Raw genomic sequence first — 13,293 nt, forward strand, 5'->3', positions numbered from 1 at the left:
AGAGGAAACAACTCCTACATCCATCAACTGATGAATGGATAAACACAATGTCTTCTTCCCAGAGGATGAAATACTCTTTGCTGCAACCCGATGAACTGATGAACGTGGACGATGTTACGTTAAGGGAAAGAGGGCACACACAGAAGGTCATCCGTGCCGTGACTACCGATGCAAACTGTTCACGTTCAGCACAGGTACGTACGTAGAGACAGAAAGGAGATCAGCAGCTGCCAGAAGCCTGGAAGGGACTCCTAACGGGGCCAAGGTTCTTTTGGAGTGAAGAAACATCCTAGGAACATCTTTTGCAGTGAAGCAACATCCCTACATAGGGATGATGGTTGCACAACTCTGCAAATACAGCACTGAATTGTACAGTTGAGATGGATGGATTGCATGCTGAGTTAGATCTCCACAAAGCAAGACTATTTTGAAAGCAAGGCCCCGAGGGCACCTGGGTGGCTCAGTCGGTTAAGCGTCTGACTTCGGCTCAGGTCATGATCTCACCCTTCCTGAGTTTGAGCCCCGCATCGGGGTCTGTGCTGATGGCTCGGAGCCTGGAGCCTGCTTCGGATTCTGCGTTGCCCTCTCTCTCCGCCCCTGCTCCGCTCATGCTGTTTCTCTCTCTCTCTCTCTCTCTCAAAAATGAATGTTTAAAAAAAATTTTTTTAAACAAAAAGAAAGTAAGGCACAGCTCTGGCAGAATCCAAGTGCTCAAAAATACAAGCTATAAAGTCCAAGGGGAATGTGGTCTTTCCCGACTCCCCTGTCCCTTCCTGCTCCCCTCTGGCTCCTTGTAGACCCCCAGCCTCGGCTATACTCTCACTCTGCAATGCCTGCTGAAATTGTCCCTGATGCACGGAGGAGGCTTCACAGACCTGAAACGAGACCCCCGCACTCATTCGGCAGTTTCCTGGACACCCCTCCCCTCTCACGTTCTAGACTTCCGCAAGCTCTGAATGTTCAAACCCAGGGCTCCCTGACCCAGCCCTTCCTTCCACAGACCCAGGTCCACACTGCCAGTTCCCACGGGTTACCGGAGCTATCAAACCTGAGTGCCACGCTGGACTCTCCTTCTCTGCTTGCCCCCAAACCTAGTTGGTTAGCAAGCCCTCCACTGCACCTCTACGATGGCTACGGAATCATTTCCCTCCGCGACTATTAAATCGATCACAATACTGTCCAATCATTGAGCAATCACTGAGTGCAGGTGGGCGTTAAGAAGTTACATGATCTCTGGGGCGCCTGGGTGGCTCAGTCGGTTAAGTGTCTGACTTCGGCTCAGGTCATGATGTCGCGGTCCGTGAGTTCGAGCCCCGCGTCGGGCTCCGTGCTGACAGCTCAGAGCCTGGAGCCTGTTTCTGATTCTGTGTCTCCCTCTCTCTCTGACCCTCTCCCCATTCATGCTCTGTCTCTCTCTGTCTCAAAAATAAATAAACGTCGGGGCGCCTGGGTGGCGCAGTCGGTTAAGCGTCCGACTTCAGCCAGGTCACGATCTCGCGGTCCGTGAGTTCGAGCCCCGCGTCGGGCTCTGGGCTGATGGCTCAGAGCCTGGAGCCTGTTTCCGATTCTGTGTCTCCCTCTCTCTCCGTCCCTCCCCTGTTCATGCTCTGTCTCTCTCTGTCCCAAAAATAAATAAATGTTGAAAAAAAATTTTTTTTTAATAAATAAATAAACGTTAATTTAAAAAAAAAAAAAGAAGTTACATGATCTCAACGGTGCTGGTGACGCCATGTATTATCAGTACTCTTAACTCTCCAACTCTTAATTTTCCAGACGAGCAGACCGGAGCTTGTTAGCGTGAAGTCGCCCAAGATCTACAGCTGGTATCGCACCCGGTCTCAAATCCCATGACCCAAAGCAGCCAGTAAGATCCCTAGGTCCCCATGCCACCAGTGGTCACCAACATCACCGCAAGATTGTGCAGCTGCTACCAACCAAGGATTCCGAAGCCACAATGCCTGACGTGAGATGCCAAAGTCAGCGCTGGCTTCCGAGTTGGGTGAACTCAGCCTGCCGCCTCACCTCTCTGTGTGTCACGGTGACCACACGGAAATGCTAGTCTGCTGTCTAGCATCCAGGCTGCTGCAATTCATAGGGGCACTGGAGCAGTCCCCGGCAGGGAGTCAGTGCAAGAACGACAGCCGCCTTCGCTCAGTTTTCCTCTCGGGGGCACAAGAGGTGACTCTAAAAGGCGGATCTGCTCTGATCATCCTCCCTTTAGGTGACAGCTGTGGGGTGACCTCGGGGGGGCAACGTCCGCACTCCTCAAACTGTCTCACACGCTTAGCGGCCGGGTCCCCAGCAACCCACCGCGGGGATGGATTGTGAACCCCGGATCCGTGCACCTGCCGACCCCACCCAGGAACTCCACGTGGTTTCAAAGTCAAGGCCTTTGTTAGCAGAGAAACCGCTTTAGCTTTGCCAGGTCTCCAGGATCTGTGAGTCACCTTCAACACATGAAGGTCTTTTTGGAAACTCCCTTTATCCCTGACACCCGTACCCCCCCCCCACCCCACCCCCGCCTTAAAAGTATATACTCAATTGCTCCCACAATCCCAGGGCAGCAGCCCTTTCTGCTTGTGGGCCCTGTCCCCAAGCTTTAATAAACTTCCTTTCTTTCTTTTTTTTTTTTTTTTAATGCATAACAAACATCTCAAGAATTTCTTGACCCTTCATTCCTGGATCCCGTATCACATCAAATCACATCAGAGTCAACCGGATTTGGCAATTCACCGCATAGAGAACGAGGAAGAAGTCAGAAGGTTTCCGTTGAAAGGGAACTGAAAGATGGGCAGAGTGGTCGTGGGAAAAGAAGGATGACCCCCCCCCCCCCGCCCGCCCAGCTCGGGCCAGGCACTCCGTCCCCTGCCACGCGCGCCCCGCGGCCCCACGGAGTCCGACCTTCGATCTCGCTCGCCCTCCCGGCAGCTGGTCCAGCGCACACAGCGGGCGCCCAATAAATGCCCTCTGAAGCGCGCGCACGTCCGCGGGCGAGCGCTTGCAAGGCCTGGCCCACGCGCGCACCGCCTCCGGCCCACCGTCCGGCCCTGACGTCATCACCCCGCGCCGCCCCACGCCCCCACGCCCTCACGCCCTCAGCGAAAAGGCGGCGCGCGGGGGAGGGTGGCGGGGCGGCCTCCGGGCGCGGGCGGGCGCTCCTCCCGGCCCCTCTCTAACTGCATCGGGGTATTTGCCTAACGTGCAGGCGCCCGGGGCCGACTCCAGAGCGCCGGCCTGACACCCCCGGGCGAAGCCTGCGCCTTTTCCGGTGACCGAGCTGGAGCAGGTGCCCGAGACCGCTCCAGACCCAGCCTGCTGCCCAGTCCCCGCGAGCGTCCCCCGGCAGCGGCGGCCCGGCCGCGCGCGCTAGTCCGCAGCCCCGCGCTCTGCCCCCACCCCGCCTCGCTGCCCCGGGCCTCTCTCCTGCCGCCGGGTCACCTGCACCCAAATCCTGGTCCCGGGCTGTTTGGGGGGGGGGGGGGGGTTGGGGAGGGAGGTCCAAGCTAAGACACGCAGGGCATGGGAGCCTGCCTCATAGAGCTCGAACCTGATGTGGAGGAAACGTAGATAGAAACGTACGTTTCCTACCAGAGGAAACGTAGGTAGAATCAAATGTCCTTCTAGCCGGGAACCCATTGACAAATCCCTGAGGCAGGCAGAGTGTGACATTCCTCCAAGAACTCCACGTGGTTTCAAAGTCAAGGCCTTTGTTAGCAGAGAAACCGCTTTAGCTTTGCCAGGTCTCCAGGATCTGTGAGTCACCTTCAACACATGAAGGTCTTTTTGGAAACTCCCTTTATCCCTGACACCCGTACCCCCCCCCCCCCCCGCCTTAAAAGTATATACTCAATTGCTCCCACAATCCCAGGGCAGCAGCCCTTTCTGCTTGTGGGCCCTGTCCCCAAGCTTTAATAAACCTTTTTCTTTTTTTTTTTAAATGCATAACAAACATCTCAAGAATTTCTTGACCCTTCATTCCCGGATCCCGTATCACATCAAATCACATCAGAGTCAACCGGATTTGGCAATTCACCGCATAGAGAACGAGGAAGAAGTCAGAAGGTTTCCGTTGAAAGGGAACTGAAAGATGGGCAGAGTGGTCGTGGGAAGAGAAGGATGACAAGTTCAGTGCTGAGATGTGTGACATTTAAGATGCCGGTGGGCGATTTTCGTGGAGATGCTCAGCTGACGCTTGGAAAGTCTGTCTCTGTTCCCACCGCACGTTGCAATACCTTCTCATTTGTTCCGTGACAACGCGTCTTCACAGCTGTGAAGCTGTTACTCCCATCCAAATCAGACTTCTAGTTGGGATATGTGGAAAATGTTGCGGTTCGGAGCTGACGGCCAAGAAAGAATTCTTGAGATGTCTTCAGTGCAAAAAAAGTGGTTGTATTTTTTTTTTTAACGTTTATTTATTATTGAGAGACAGAACATGAGCATGGGAGGGGCCAAGAGACGGGGAGACACAGAATCGAAAGCAGGCTCCAGGCTCCGAGCTGTCAGCACAGAGCCCGACACGGGGCTCGAATTCACGAACTGTGAGATCATGACCTTAGCCAAAGTCAGACGCTTAACCTACTGAGCCCCCCGCGGCGCCCCAAGAAAGTAGTTGTATTAAAGCACGGGGACAGGAACTGTGGGCAGAAAAGAGCTGCCCTGGGATTGTGACAGACGACGGATTATATACTTTAAAGTTGGGTGGGGGTTAGGGACTTTTGGAAGGAAGGCAGAGGCAGCTGAATCCAAGGGAGATCGCGTGTACGGATCTTCCTGAGTGGAAGGGGTCATCTGTAGGCTTGAAGTTATGGCAGCCAAGGGGTCTCAGCACCAGGTGGAGAGACAAGGGAGAAAACAGCAAAACAGGATTTGAATAACAGAAGGAAAAAGAAGTTCATCAGGTGCCTGGGTGGCCAGCTGAACATCTGCCTCTTGATTTCCACTCAGGTCATGATCCCAGGGTCATGGGACGGAGCCCCATGTTGGGCTCCACACTGAGCATCGAGCCTCCTTGGAATTCTCTCTCTCCGTCTGCCCCTCTCCCCTCATTGTCTCTCCCTCTAAAATAAATAATAATAATAATAATAATAGAACTAAAAATAAGCCCAAATAAGAGTCCTTTGGTAGTTGATAAAAATCCTCTCCAGTCCAAGAGTTGAACCGATCATTGAAAGAAAGACAGGGATCTTCTAAAGAGCCAATCTGAGTGTTCATGTCAGTTAGAAACCCAAAAATATTCCTGTGGCCATCTGGAACGTACACACAGCATTCTGTGTTTATGAGATTACGAATTCCACCTCGCGCAACTGTTCAAACATCTAACGCCATTCTGTTTTGCAACACTGCCTTATGCATTTGTGTTATCTCGGTGTTTCTCAGGGAAACGCTACTCTGTGTCATTTAGGACTTTGGCTGCATACTTATTAGGGGCTTCCACGTGCCAAACAACATCCTCCGGTCCCAGAGAGGGAACAAAGCTGGATGCTCCGTGGTCATGCCTTAGAAACAGAGCGTGTCCACTGTCGTTTTAAATTTGGAGGGTTAGCTATGTTGGTAATGGTTTTGATAATGGGTCCGGGCAGGCAAAACCCAGAGTACAGCGGCCTGTACTATCCAGCCTGGGGGAAGCCGTGGCCACAGGTTAGAGCTGCACAGCCATTGGGCCCTGTTGGGAGCCAGCCATCTGGTTCTGGGCCTCCTTGAGCTGCAGTGAGGTCAGCATGGGTCTGGAAGCCAACTTTTCAGGGGACTGTGAATGCCAGGCCAAACATAAAATAGTAATTAATTTTTAAGACTTGAGCCATTTGCTGAGCTATTTGTGCAATAAAAGACAGTCCGTTATGGGACGCCTGGGTGGCTCAGTAAAGCGTCTGACTTCAGCTCAGGTCATGATCTCGCAGTTTGTGAGTTTGAGCCTCGCATCAGGCTCTGTGCTGACAGCTCAGAGCCTGCAGCCTGCTTCAGACTCTGTGTCTCCCTCTCTCTCTGCCCCTCCCGTGCTCCCGCCCTGTCTCTCTCTCAAAAATGAATAAACATTTGGGGGCGCCTGGGTGGCTCAGTCGGTTGAGCGTCCAGCATCAGCTCTGGTCATGATCTCACAGCTTGTGACTTCGACCCCGCATCGGGCTCTGTGCTGACAGCTCGGAGCCTGGAGCCTGCTTCGGATTCTGTGCCTCCCTCTCTCTCTGCCCCAACCCACTTGCATTCTGTCTCTGTCTGTCTCAAAAATAAACAAACATTAAAAAAAAAAAAAAAGAATAAACATTTTTTAAAAATTTAAAAGGACAGTCCAAAGGACTGAGGGAGTCCAAATCGAGGGACGATTTCTCTTAGCAAGGTTTTTGTCACTTCAGTGGTCTTTTCTGTTCTACAAGGAAAGGCCTCTATCCATCTAGTAAAGGGGTCTTCATAAAGCAATAGGTACTTGTATCGTTTACAACGTGGCATGTGTGTAAAATCTAACTGCCAGCAGTCTCCAGGATATGTCTGCTGCCTGGGAACTGGCCTTCAAGGGGGCGGGGGGAGTGACTTGCACCCTCTGGGTTTGCTTGCTTGCAAGTAGCACATGATTGACAGGCCCGCTTCGTGCGAGTGGTTAATTCCCTCGAAGGTGTTGTTACCCATCTGTTCCAAGGCCTTTTCACCCAAATGAGTAGTCCGGTGTAACCCCTGTATTATCTTCCTTTGGTTATTTTTTGGGGTGTAAAGATTTTTTTTCCCTGATTATTAACAAGCCAGTCCTGTGCATGTTTTGAGTATCCTCGTTCCTGGGCTACGTGAATAGCTGGGCTATTCCTGGGCTGTCGGAATAGCTTGGAGTTATGGACTTCATTGGACTTAAGACCGGCGTAAGATTTAATATTTATTCTGGGCCATCTCTTGTCTACATAGCCTGACAAATAATTTCCTTCAGATCCTACGTTCTTATCCTTCTGATGTCCTTTGAGGAGAATTGCAGCTACCTCCTTAGGTAGGCATACAACCCCAAGAAGAGTAATCATTTCAGGCCTCTATGTGGGGAGTCAGGGCATGGTTATAATCCCTTTTCTTCCACAGTGCTCCGTGGGCATATAGGACTAGGAAGGCATATTTGGAGTCGGTATAGATAATAATTTTGAGGCCCTTTGCCACCCGTAAAGCACAAATGACTGTTACCAACTCTGCGTTTTGGGCAGACGTATTTGCTGGGAGGGCTTTGACCACAACAGTCTGCATCAGACTGGCCACAGTGTGCCCAGCTTTTCTTACGCCCTTTTCCACGAACCTACTGCCATCGCTTAAGCCAACTGTTGTCTGCATTTTCAATACGGGAGTCTTTTACGTCTGATCGGCTAGGATAAACAATAATCTGTGAGCAGTCACGTTCTGACGCGGAAGTACGACCATCAGGCCCAGGCACAAGGGCAGCTGAGTTGAAAGTCTGACAGGTTTTAAGTATTATTTCAGGGGTGTTTATAACCATGGCCTGGTATTTAATAACTCAGCCTCTGGTCATCCGTTGGTGGCCTTTGGTCTCTAAGATACCCTGGACCTGATGTGGGGTCCTCACCGGCAAGGACAGTCCTGTAGTGAGTTCTGAGGCTTCTTCTCCCAGGAGGGCTGTTGTATGCTCGGCTAACGCTTCTATTTTCAACTCTACATCAATAGAGGTGACTCCTAGGACAAATATGGCTAAGAGATAAAACCACCAAGAAGGCCTCTTTGAGGGCTAGCCTTCATAATATCCTCATTATGAGGAATCACTGGCAAGTGGGAGACCTGTCTCAGGACCTAAGGGCATTCCCGAGTGCACCATCCAAACCAATCACAGGGAAAGGGGAACCATCCATTGTCTCCACAAGTCCACAGTTATTCCCATGGAGGGGGGTCCGCTTTGGTTTTTAAGGAGCAATTTTGTCATCCCGGCTACACGGAGTTGGTCAAGGTGACAGGCGAGTTATACGATTGCTGGGGAATCCACCTCATTTTCCAGCTGTTCAAATCATCATATGCCCGTGGGGGCCTGTGACCCCCACAGAATACAAGCATGAAGACTGTCTGGACCTGAGCTTCTGTGGCAGATTCTCTTAAGTGTACCTCAAGTTGTCTAGCTGAGGCAAACAACAAACATTCAAAGACAAACCAGGACGAGAACTTAACGTATGCATGATTTTCCTCTCTCAAGTCGCCCTTCTTTCCAGAGAGAGTCAAATTAAGTCTAATTTGTTTGCAAAAACAAGGCCAATTTTAACAAACGTGGCCTAGTTATTTACCTAAGCTCAGCAAAAATAGCGACTGGCCATATAGATCTCTTAAAACAATTTTTTTTAATGTTTATTTATTTTTGTGAGACAGAGAGAGAGATACAGAGTACGAGCAGGGGAGGGACAGAGAGAGAGGGAGACACAGAATCCGAAGCAGGCTCCAGGCTCCAAGCTGTCAGCACAGAGCCCGACGCGGGGCTCGAACCCATGAGGTGTGAGATCATGACCTGAGCTGAAGTCGGACACACAACCTGCTGAGCCACCCAGGCGCCCCCATGTAGATCTCTTAAAGTTGCCTTTGCTGAAACTTTTATAAGGAATCTCAACTGAACTTTTAATAGCCTCTCTGGCCCAGAAGCCAAGCCAAGTACTTACCATCAGACAGGCCTGCAATACCTGTAAATGTGGGTGAATTCCTCTTCACCAGGTCCCCAAGATATCCTGAGGTTCCTGCACCTGCCAGGAAGTGACATGCTGTACTCACCTGGTGAGGCTGCTGGGAACTCTGTAAGCAAGGTATCAGGCCAACATTTCCAAGGGACCCTACTGGTGCCATGCTTCAGAGAGTCAACCTTGGTTCCCTAACGCTGTTCGGTCATATCTGACACCATGTATGTCTCTCTCAAATATGGCACTGCAGTCAAAGCCTTGTATTTCCAACGGTGTCCTGTTAAATAAGGTTACGGATCATCAGAGACCTGGTAAAGTAAAACACAAAAATTGGGCAAAGAAATGAGGAAACGGTTCCACGCACATGTTCTTACCAAGAGCAGACCAACAATCTAAGAAAATTTTGTATCCGAGAGAAGGCAGACTTTCAATCTTATTCCAGTAAACTTTAAAAATCCATTCATTTCAACCTTACTCCATCCTGAGCACACATAAAATTCCTTTCCAAAGATTTCCCTTCACGAAACTTCCACGACTTGCCTTTGCGTTCAGATTTTGCCCGAAGCCCTTTCTCTCCCAACAGCCAGTCTCGTTTAGGATAAGGTTACTTTCTTTTACCTTCAACACAAATGTATTTCCACACCTTACATCTTTCTTACAGTTGCTTCCCTTATTTCCGTCAGTCTCAATTACACTTGGCAGAATTTTAATGCTTAGGAACCATAGTCTCCGGAGAAAACTAAGTAGTAACCAATCGTGAACTGTTACACCAGAATTCTTTAGATGGCAAATTTGTGGATACACGTAAGCACAAAGCATGTTTTCCAACAGGCCCAAATATCCTTAGTTTCTCTGCAATAAGGAGTCAAAAGCAGATAAACCTTACGCTCAGTAACCAATGCTCTAGCATTTTATCCTAGTTACAAAAGACTTAGATGTCCAATGGATTCAAGCCCAATTTATCATCCAAACGAAACTTTGAAGCTTCAGGTTACCAAAGACTTTGAAAGCTACCCTAACAATTACCCATGAAAACTTAGAGACAAAAGCCACCATTGTATCAAGTCACCCTTTTGCTAATTTCAACGGAGATCACATGAGCTTATTTGACCTTTAGCAAACCTAGGTAGAACATGAGTTTCGTATTTAATGCTGATAACTCTAACGACGTGTCCATTTCAAACTTAAATTAGATGGAATTCAAATTATGTTCAACCTGGGTCCACTTAAAAGTCAATCGACCCAGGGGCGCCTGGGTGGCTCAGTCGGTTAAGGGTCCGACTTCGGCTCAGGTCACGATCTCGCGGTCCGTGAGTTCGAGCCCCGTGTCGGGCTCTGTGCTGACAGCTCAGAGCCTGGAGCCTGTTTCAGATTCTGTGTCTCCCTCTCTCTCTGACCCTCCCCGGGTCATGCTCTGTCTCTCTCGGTCTCAAAAATAAATAAACGTTAAAAAAAGTCAATCAATCTGTTCCCCATTGTCATTTTTTTTTTTTTTTTTTTTTTAACCTGGGAACTCCGGTGGGGAAATCCGAAGTGGGCAGTCCAAGGGGGTGCTCTCTGCTTCTGGTCCTCCAGGGTGGGAGAAGGAGCCAATGTTGCCAGAGGCACGGAGTCCAAGGGTGGCATAGAACCAGTTATGCAGGCTGCACCCCAGGTGGTGCAGAAACAGGAGACAGAAGAGGGGAGGTGCTGTCAGGAAGCAGAAAGAGCGTTCCTGGTTTTCAATCAGCTCAGACGGATGAGCAGAAGCCGTGTTTTTTTCCCCCCCACCAAAGTGGAACTATGCCATCCAAGTTGGGCTGCAGAAGACGGGGCATTTCCCCGAAACAAAGGGAGATTCGGCAGCTGCTTAAAGTCCCCGTCCTGAGGCAGACTCACCAAACAAAGACAGTGGTTCCAATTATAGCCATCAACCCGGGAAATGAATGAGGGAGAAGCCCCCACATGTATTAGGAGGAGTAACAGTGACAAAGGGTCAGCGTCCCCTTTGTCAGGGATGGCCTGTATTTCGTCCAGCAACCTGGGTTTATTCGGAGGAGGGCTGTTTAGATAATAAGAGGCCCTTAGGCCCTGATTTAGAGGCATGAAGGCCTGGACCTGGGGTACCTCGGTCCATTTGCCCTGTTCCTGCAGAAGAGATCTAACTGCTGGGTCCCTACTAAGGCCACGCAGTTAGAGGACATTAGTCCTTTCCCAAATTGTTCCCAGGGGGTTAAAATGCATCCCAAGAGAGAGTCCTTGGGGACCGAGGAGGAAGCTCCCACGCTCCTAGAAAGGTAGTGAAGGTCTGTTACCAAGAAAATCCCCCCACCCCCAACACCTGGGTGGAGTCCCACATGCAGGACACGTCAGAGGTGCCTGGTGTCAAAGTGACCTGAAGCGTCACTGGAACAAAATCACTACGATCACCGCCTGTAGGAGGGAGGCCAGCCCTCCCCCCCCACCCCCCTGCGCTTCCCCATTGCCTTCTAGACTACAGTGGGTGCCCGTGTATGGACTGAGTTTGCCTTGCTGAGAAGGCCGTGCTGAGCCTTGGCTTGAATCCTCCCCTCAAGACCGGAAGAGCCTTAGATCACAGAAAACTTCCCTCTTTCTGTAACCTCTGAACCCCGTGCCTGTGTTGAATGTTGCAGTTCTCATGTTCCATAGCCATCGTCTTAGAGGTCTGCCTCTATGGTCGCCCTGAAGGTTTCTCAAATGCAGGGTCTTAATTAGCTCTGCATTCTCAATGCTTAGCGCACCCAGGTCTGCTCCCCCCTCCCCCAGACCTCCCACCACATATCAGCAACGGGTGAGATCTGTAATGATTCATCGCGGGTGCTCTAACCAGGCTACACCTGTTGGGAAAGAGTTAGGGGTTGTAGCTGCCAGAAACCGGGGCGAGGCAAGAAGTGCTCTCTCTTAGAGCCTCCAGAAACTGCGAGACGATAAATTTCTGTTGTTTGAAGCCACCCAGTTTGTGGTTCTTGGTTCCAGCAGCCCCGGGAAAGGAAGAAAGCCTCATTAAAATGGAGTGAGGTGGCCCTGAAGGGGGAGCACTCACACAGGTATCTCCGGCTGCAGCCAGGATCACCAGCAGAGAAGAATCATTTGAACAAGAGAGGGCATTTTGCACATAGGCATTCCATCTCCTACTTTTAAGAGAAAGAAGGAAGATCCCCAGCCCACCCCAGCAACCACGCGGAAGCATGGCTTGCAGCCCGGGAGAAACTGTCCAACCTCAAACCTCGTGTTCTTCTCCCCTGAACTTTTGTTTAAAACTCCCTCCCGGTTTCCTCCTAAAACCTAACACATCCGCTGAATTTTCCTTCGTGTCTCCAGACTTGGCCCTGGCTCACCGTAGCTTGCACGGCCGGGCCTGCAACTTCTCTGCTCTTCCCGAACAAACTCGTTTTGCTAGTAAAATGGGGGGGGGGGGGGGGGGGGGGCTCTTCATTTTTTAAGATTGACCGTAGAGACAGCATGAAAATCAAGCACACGGTCCAAGACTAAAAGGGATGGCGTGAACGGCTGTGTCGACGAGGTTCCATGCCTCCTTTAGGTCTCACTGAATTCCACAGGAACGGGTACGTGCTCGTGTCTCCGACAAATCACCCGCTTTGGGTCAGGGTTCCCTTCTTCTGGATTCCCACAGAGACTCTATAGCGAAGGGCAAAAGTCCCAACAAGAGGGACGAAAGCACACAGAGGACGAGGGCTATCTGGGGCTTCTGGTAACGGACAGACTCTGCAGGCTCTGCTGGAGATGTGGGTCCCCCCCGGCGGGCCCGGGTCCTCCCGGGGACACGCGGGCGACACTGGAGGACCGGCTGTCCCCAGCAGGCCCAGGACAGGAAGCCTGCAAGAGGCGCGTGCCCGCGCGCTAGCCCCTGCGCGCTCCCGGCGCCCCGCCCCGTGACGTCACAGGCCGCGCCGCCGGGTGCGTCATCGCGGCGCGCCGCCGCCGGGAGCTCGGCGCGGTTGGACTATGGCTGAGGTGGGCCGGGCGGCGGTGCGCGACCCTGGGGAGCTGCTCCCGGGGGGCTTCTGGGAGGCGGTGGCCGTGTGGCTGGAGAAGCCGCAGGTGGCCAACAAGCGGCTGTGTGGCGCCCGCCTGGAGGCCCGGCGGAGGGCCGCCCTGCCCCGGGTGTCGCCCCGCGGCCGCAGGCCCGACGCGGGCCCCGAGCAGGAGGAGCCGGGAGCGGCCGGACGGGGTCCGCGCCCCCCCGAGGGGGGCCCGGGTCGCGGGCCCGAGGAGTCCCGGCACCGGCGCCAGCAAGGGGAGGGCCCCGGGGAAGCAGCCGCGGCGCCCCTGCTCGTAGAGGGCCCCGGGCAGCCCGACAAGGCAGGAGCCGGGGAGGGCGATTTCTCCGCCTGGGATCTGGATTCTCTGTGGGACGATTTCTCCCGAAGCCTCGCCGGCGGCAGCCACGAGTTGCTGGCCTTCCTCACCGGGGCCCGTGCGGGATCGCAGCCAGAGGCGCCGAGCGAGCTCGACGTGGTTCTCAGAACCGTCATCCCGAAAACAAGCCCGCTCTGCCCGCTTGCTGCTCCGAGGAGAGAAGTTGTCGTGCAAGGTAGGAGTGTTTCCGGTAGCGAGGGGTGCCGGAGATCGAGGCGGACGCCAGTCAAAGCGGCCAGGAGAGAGACGGATTTTAATTACAAATACATTATTGCAGTAGGGA

The 13,293-nt window shown here is 52.3% G+C and overlaps 2 protein-coding genes across 3 annotated transcripts in view; one reads left to right on the forward strand and one right to left on the reverse strand.

Annotated features, from left to right (window-relative positions):
* Positions 1 to 3,005, reverse strand: part of ACOX3 (acyl-CoA oxidase 3, pristanoyl) — a 42,110-nt gene extending 39,105 nt beyond the window's left edge. The window contains exon 1 of the mRNA XM_086705546.1: positions 2,902 to 3,005. The gene's annotated coding sequence lies outside the window, so the exon portion shown is untranslated. The remainder of the gene's footprint in view (positions 1 to 2,901) is intronic.
* Positions 3,006 to 12,550: 9,545 nt separating this feature from the next.
* TRMT44 (tRNA methyltransferase 44 homolog) overlaps positions 12,551 to 13,293 on the forward strand; it is a 30,060-nt gene continuing 29,317 nt past the window's right edge. Inside the window, exon 1 of one of the 2 annotated variants that reach the window (XM_086705547.1) lies at positions 12,551 to 13,185. In XM_086705547.1, the coding sequence (XP_086561673.1) occupies positions 12,597 to 13,185 (589 nt within the window). In that variant the 5' untranslated portion in view covers positions 12,551 to 12,596. The remainder of the gene's footprint in view (positions 13,186 to 13,293) is intronic. The other variant, XM_086705548.1, reaches the window with a different exon arrangement.

The sequence above is a fragment of the Puma concolor genome, chromosome B1, assembly GCF_028749965.1.
Source record: "Puma concolor isolate L17-30 chromosome B1, mPumCon1.1.hap2, whole genome shotgun sequence".
NCBI lineage: Eukaryota > Metazoa > Chordata > Mammalia > Carnivora > Felidae > Puma > Puma concolor.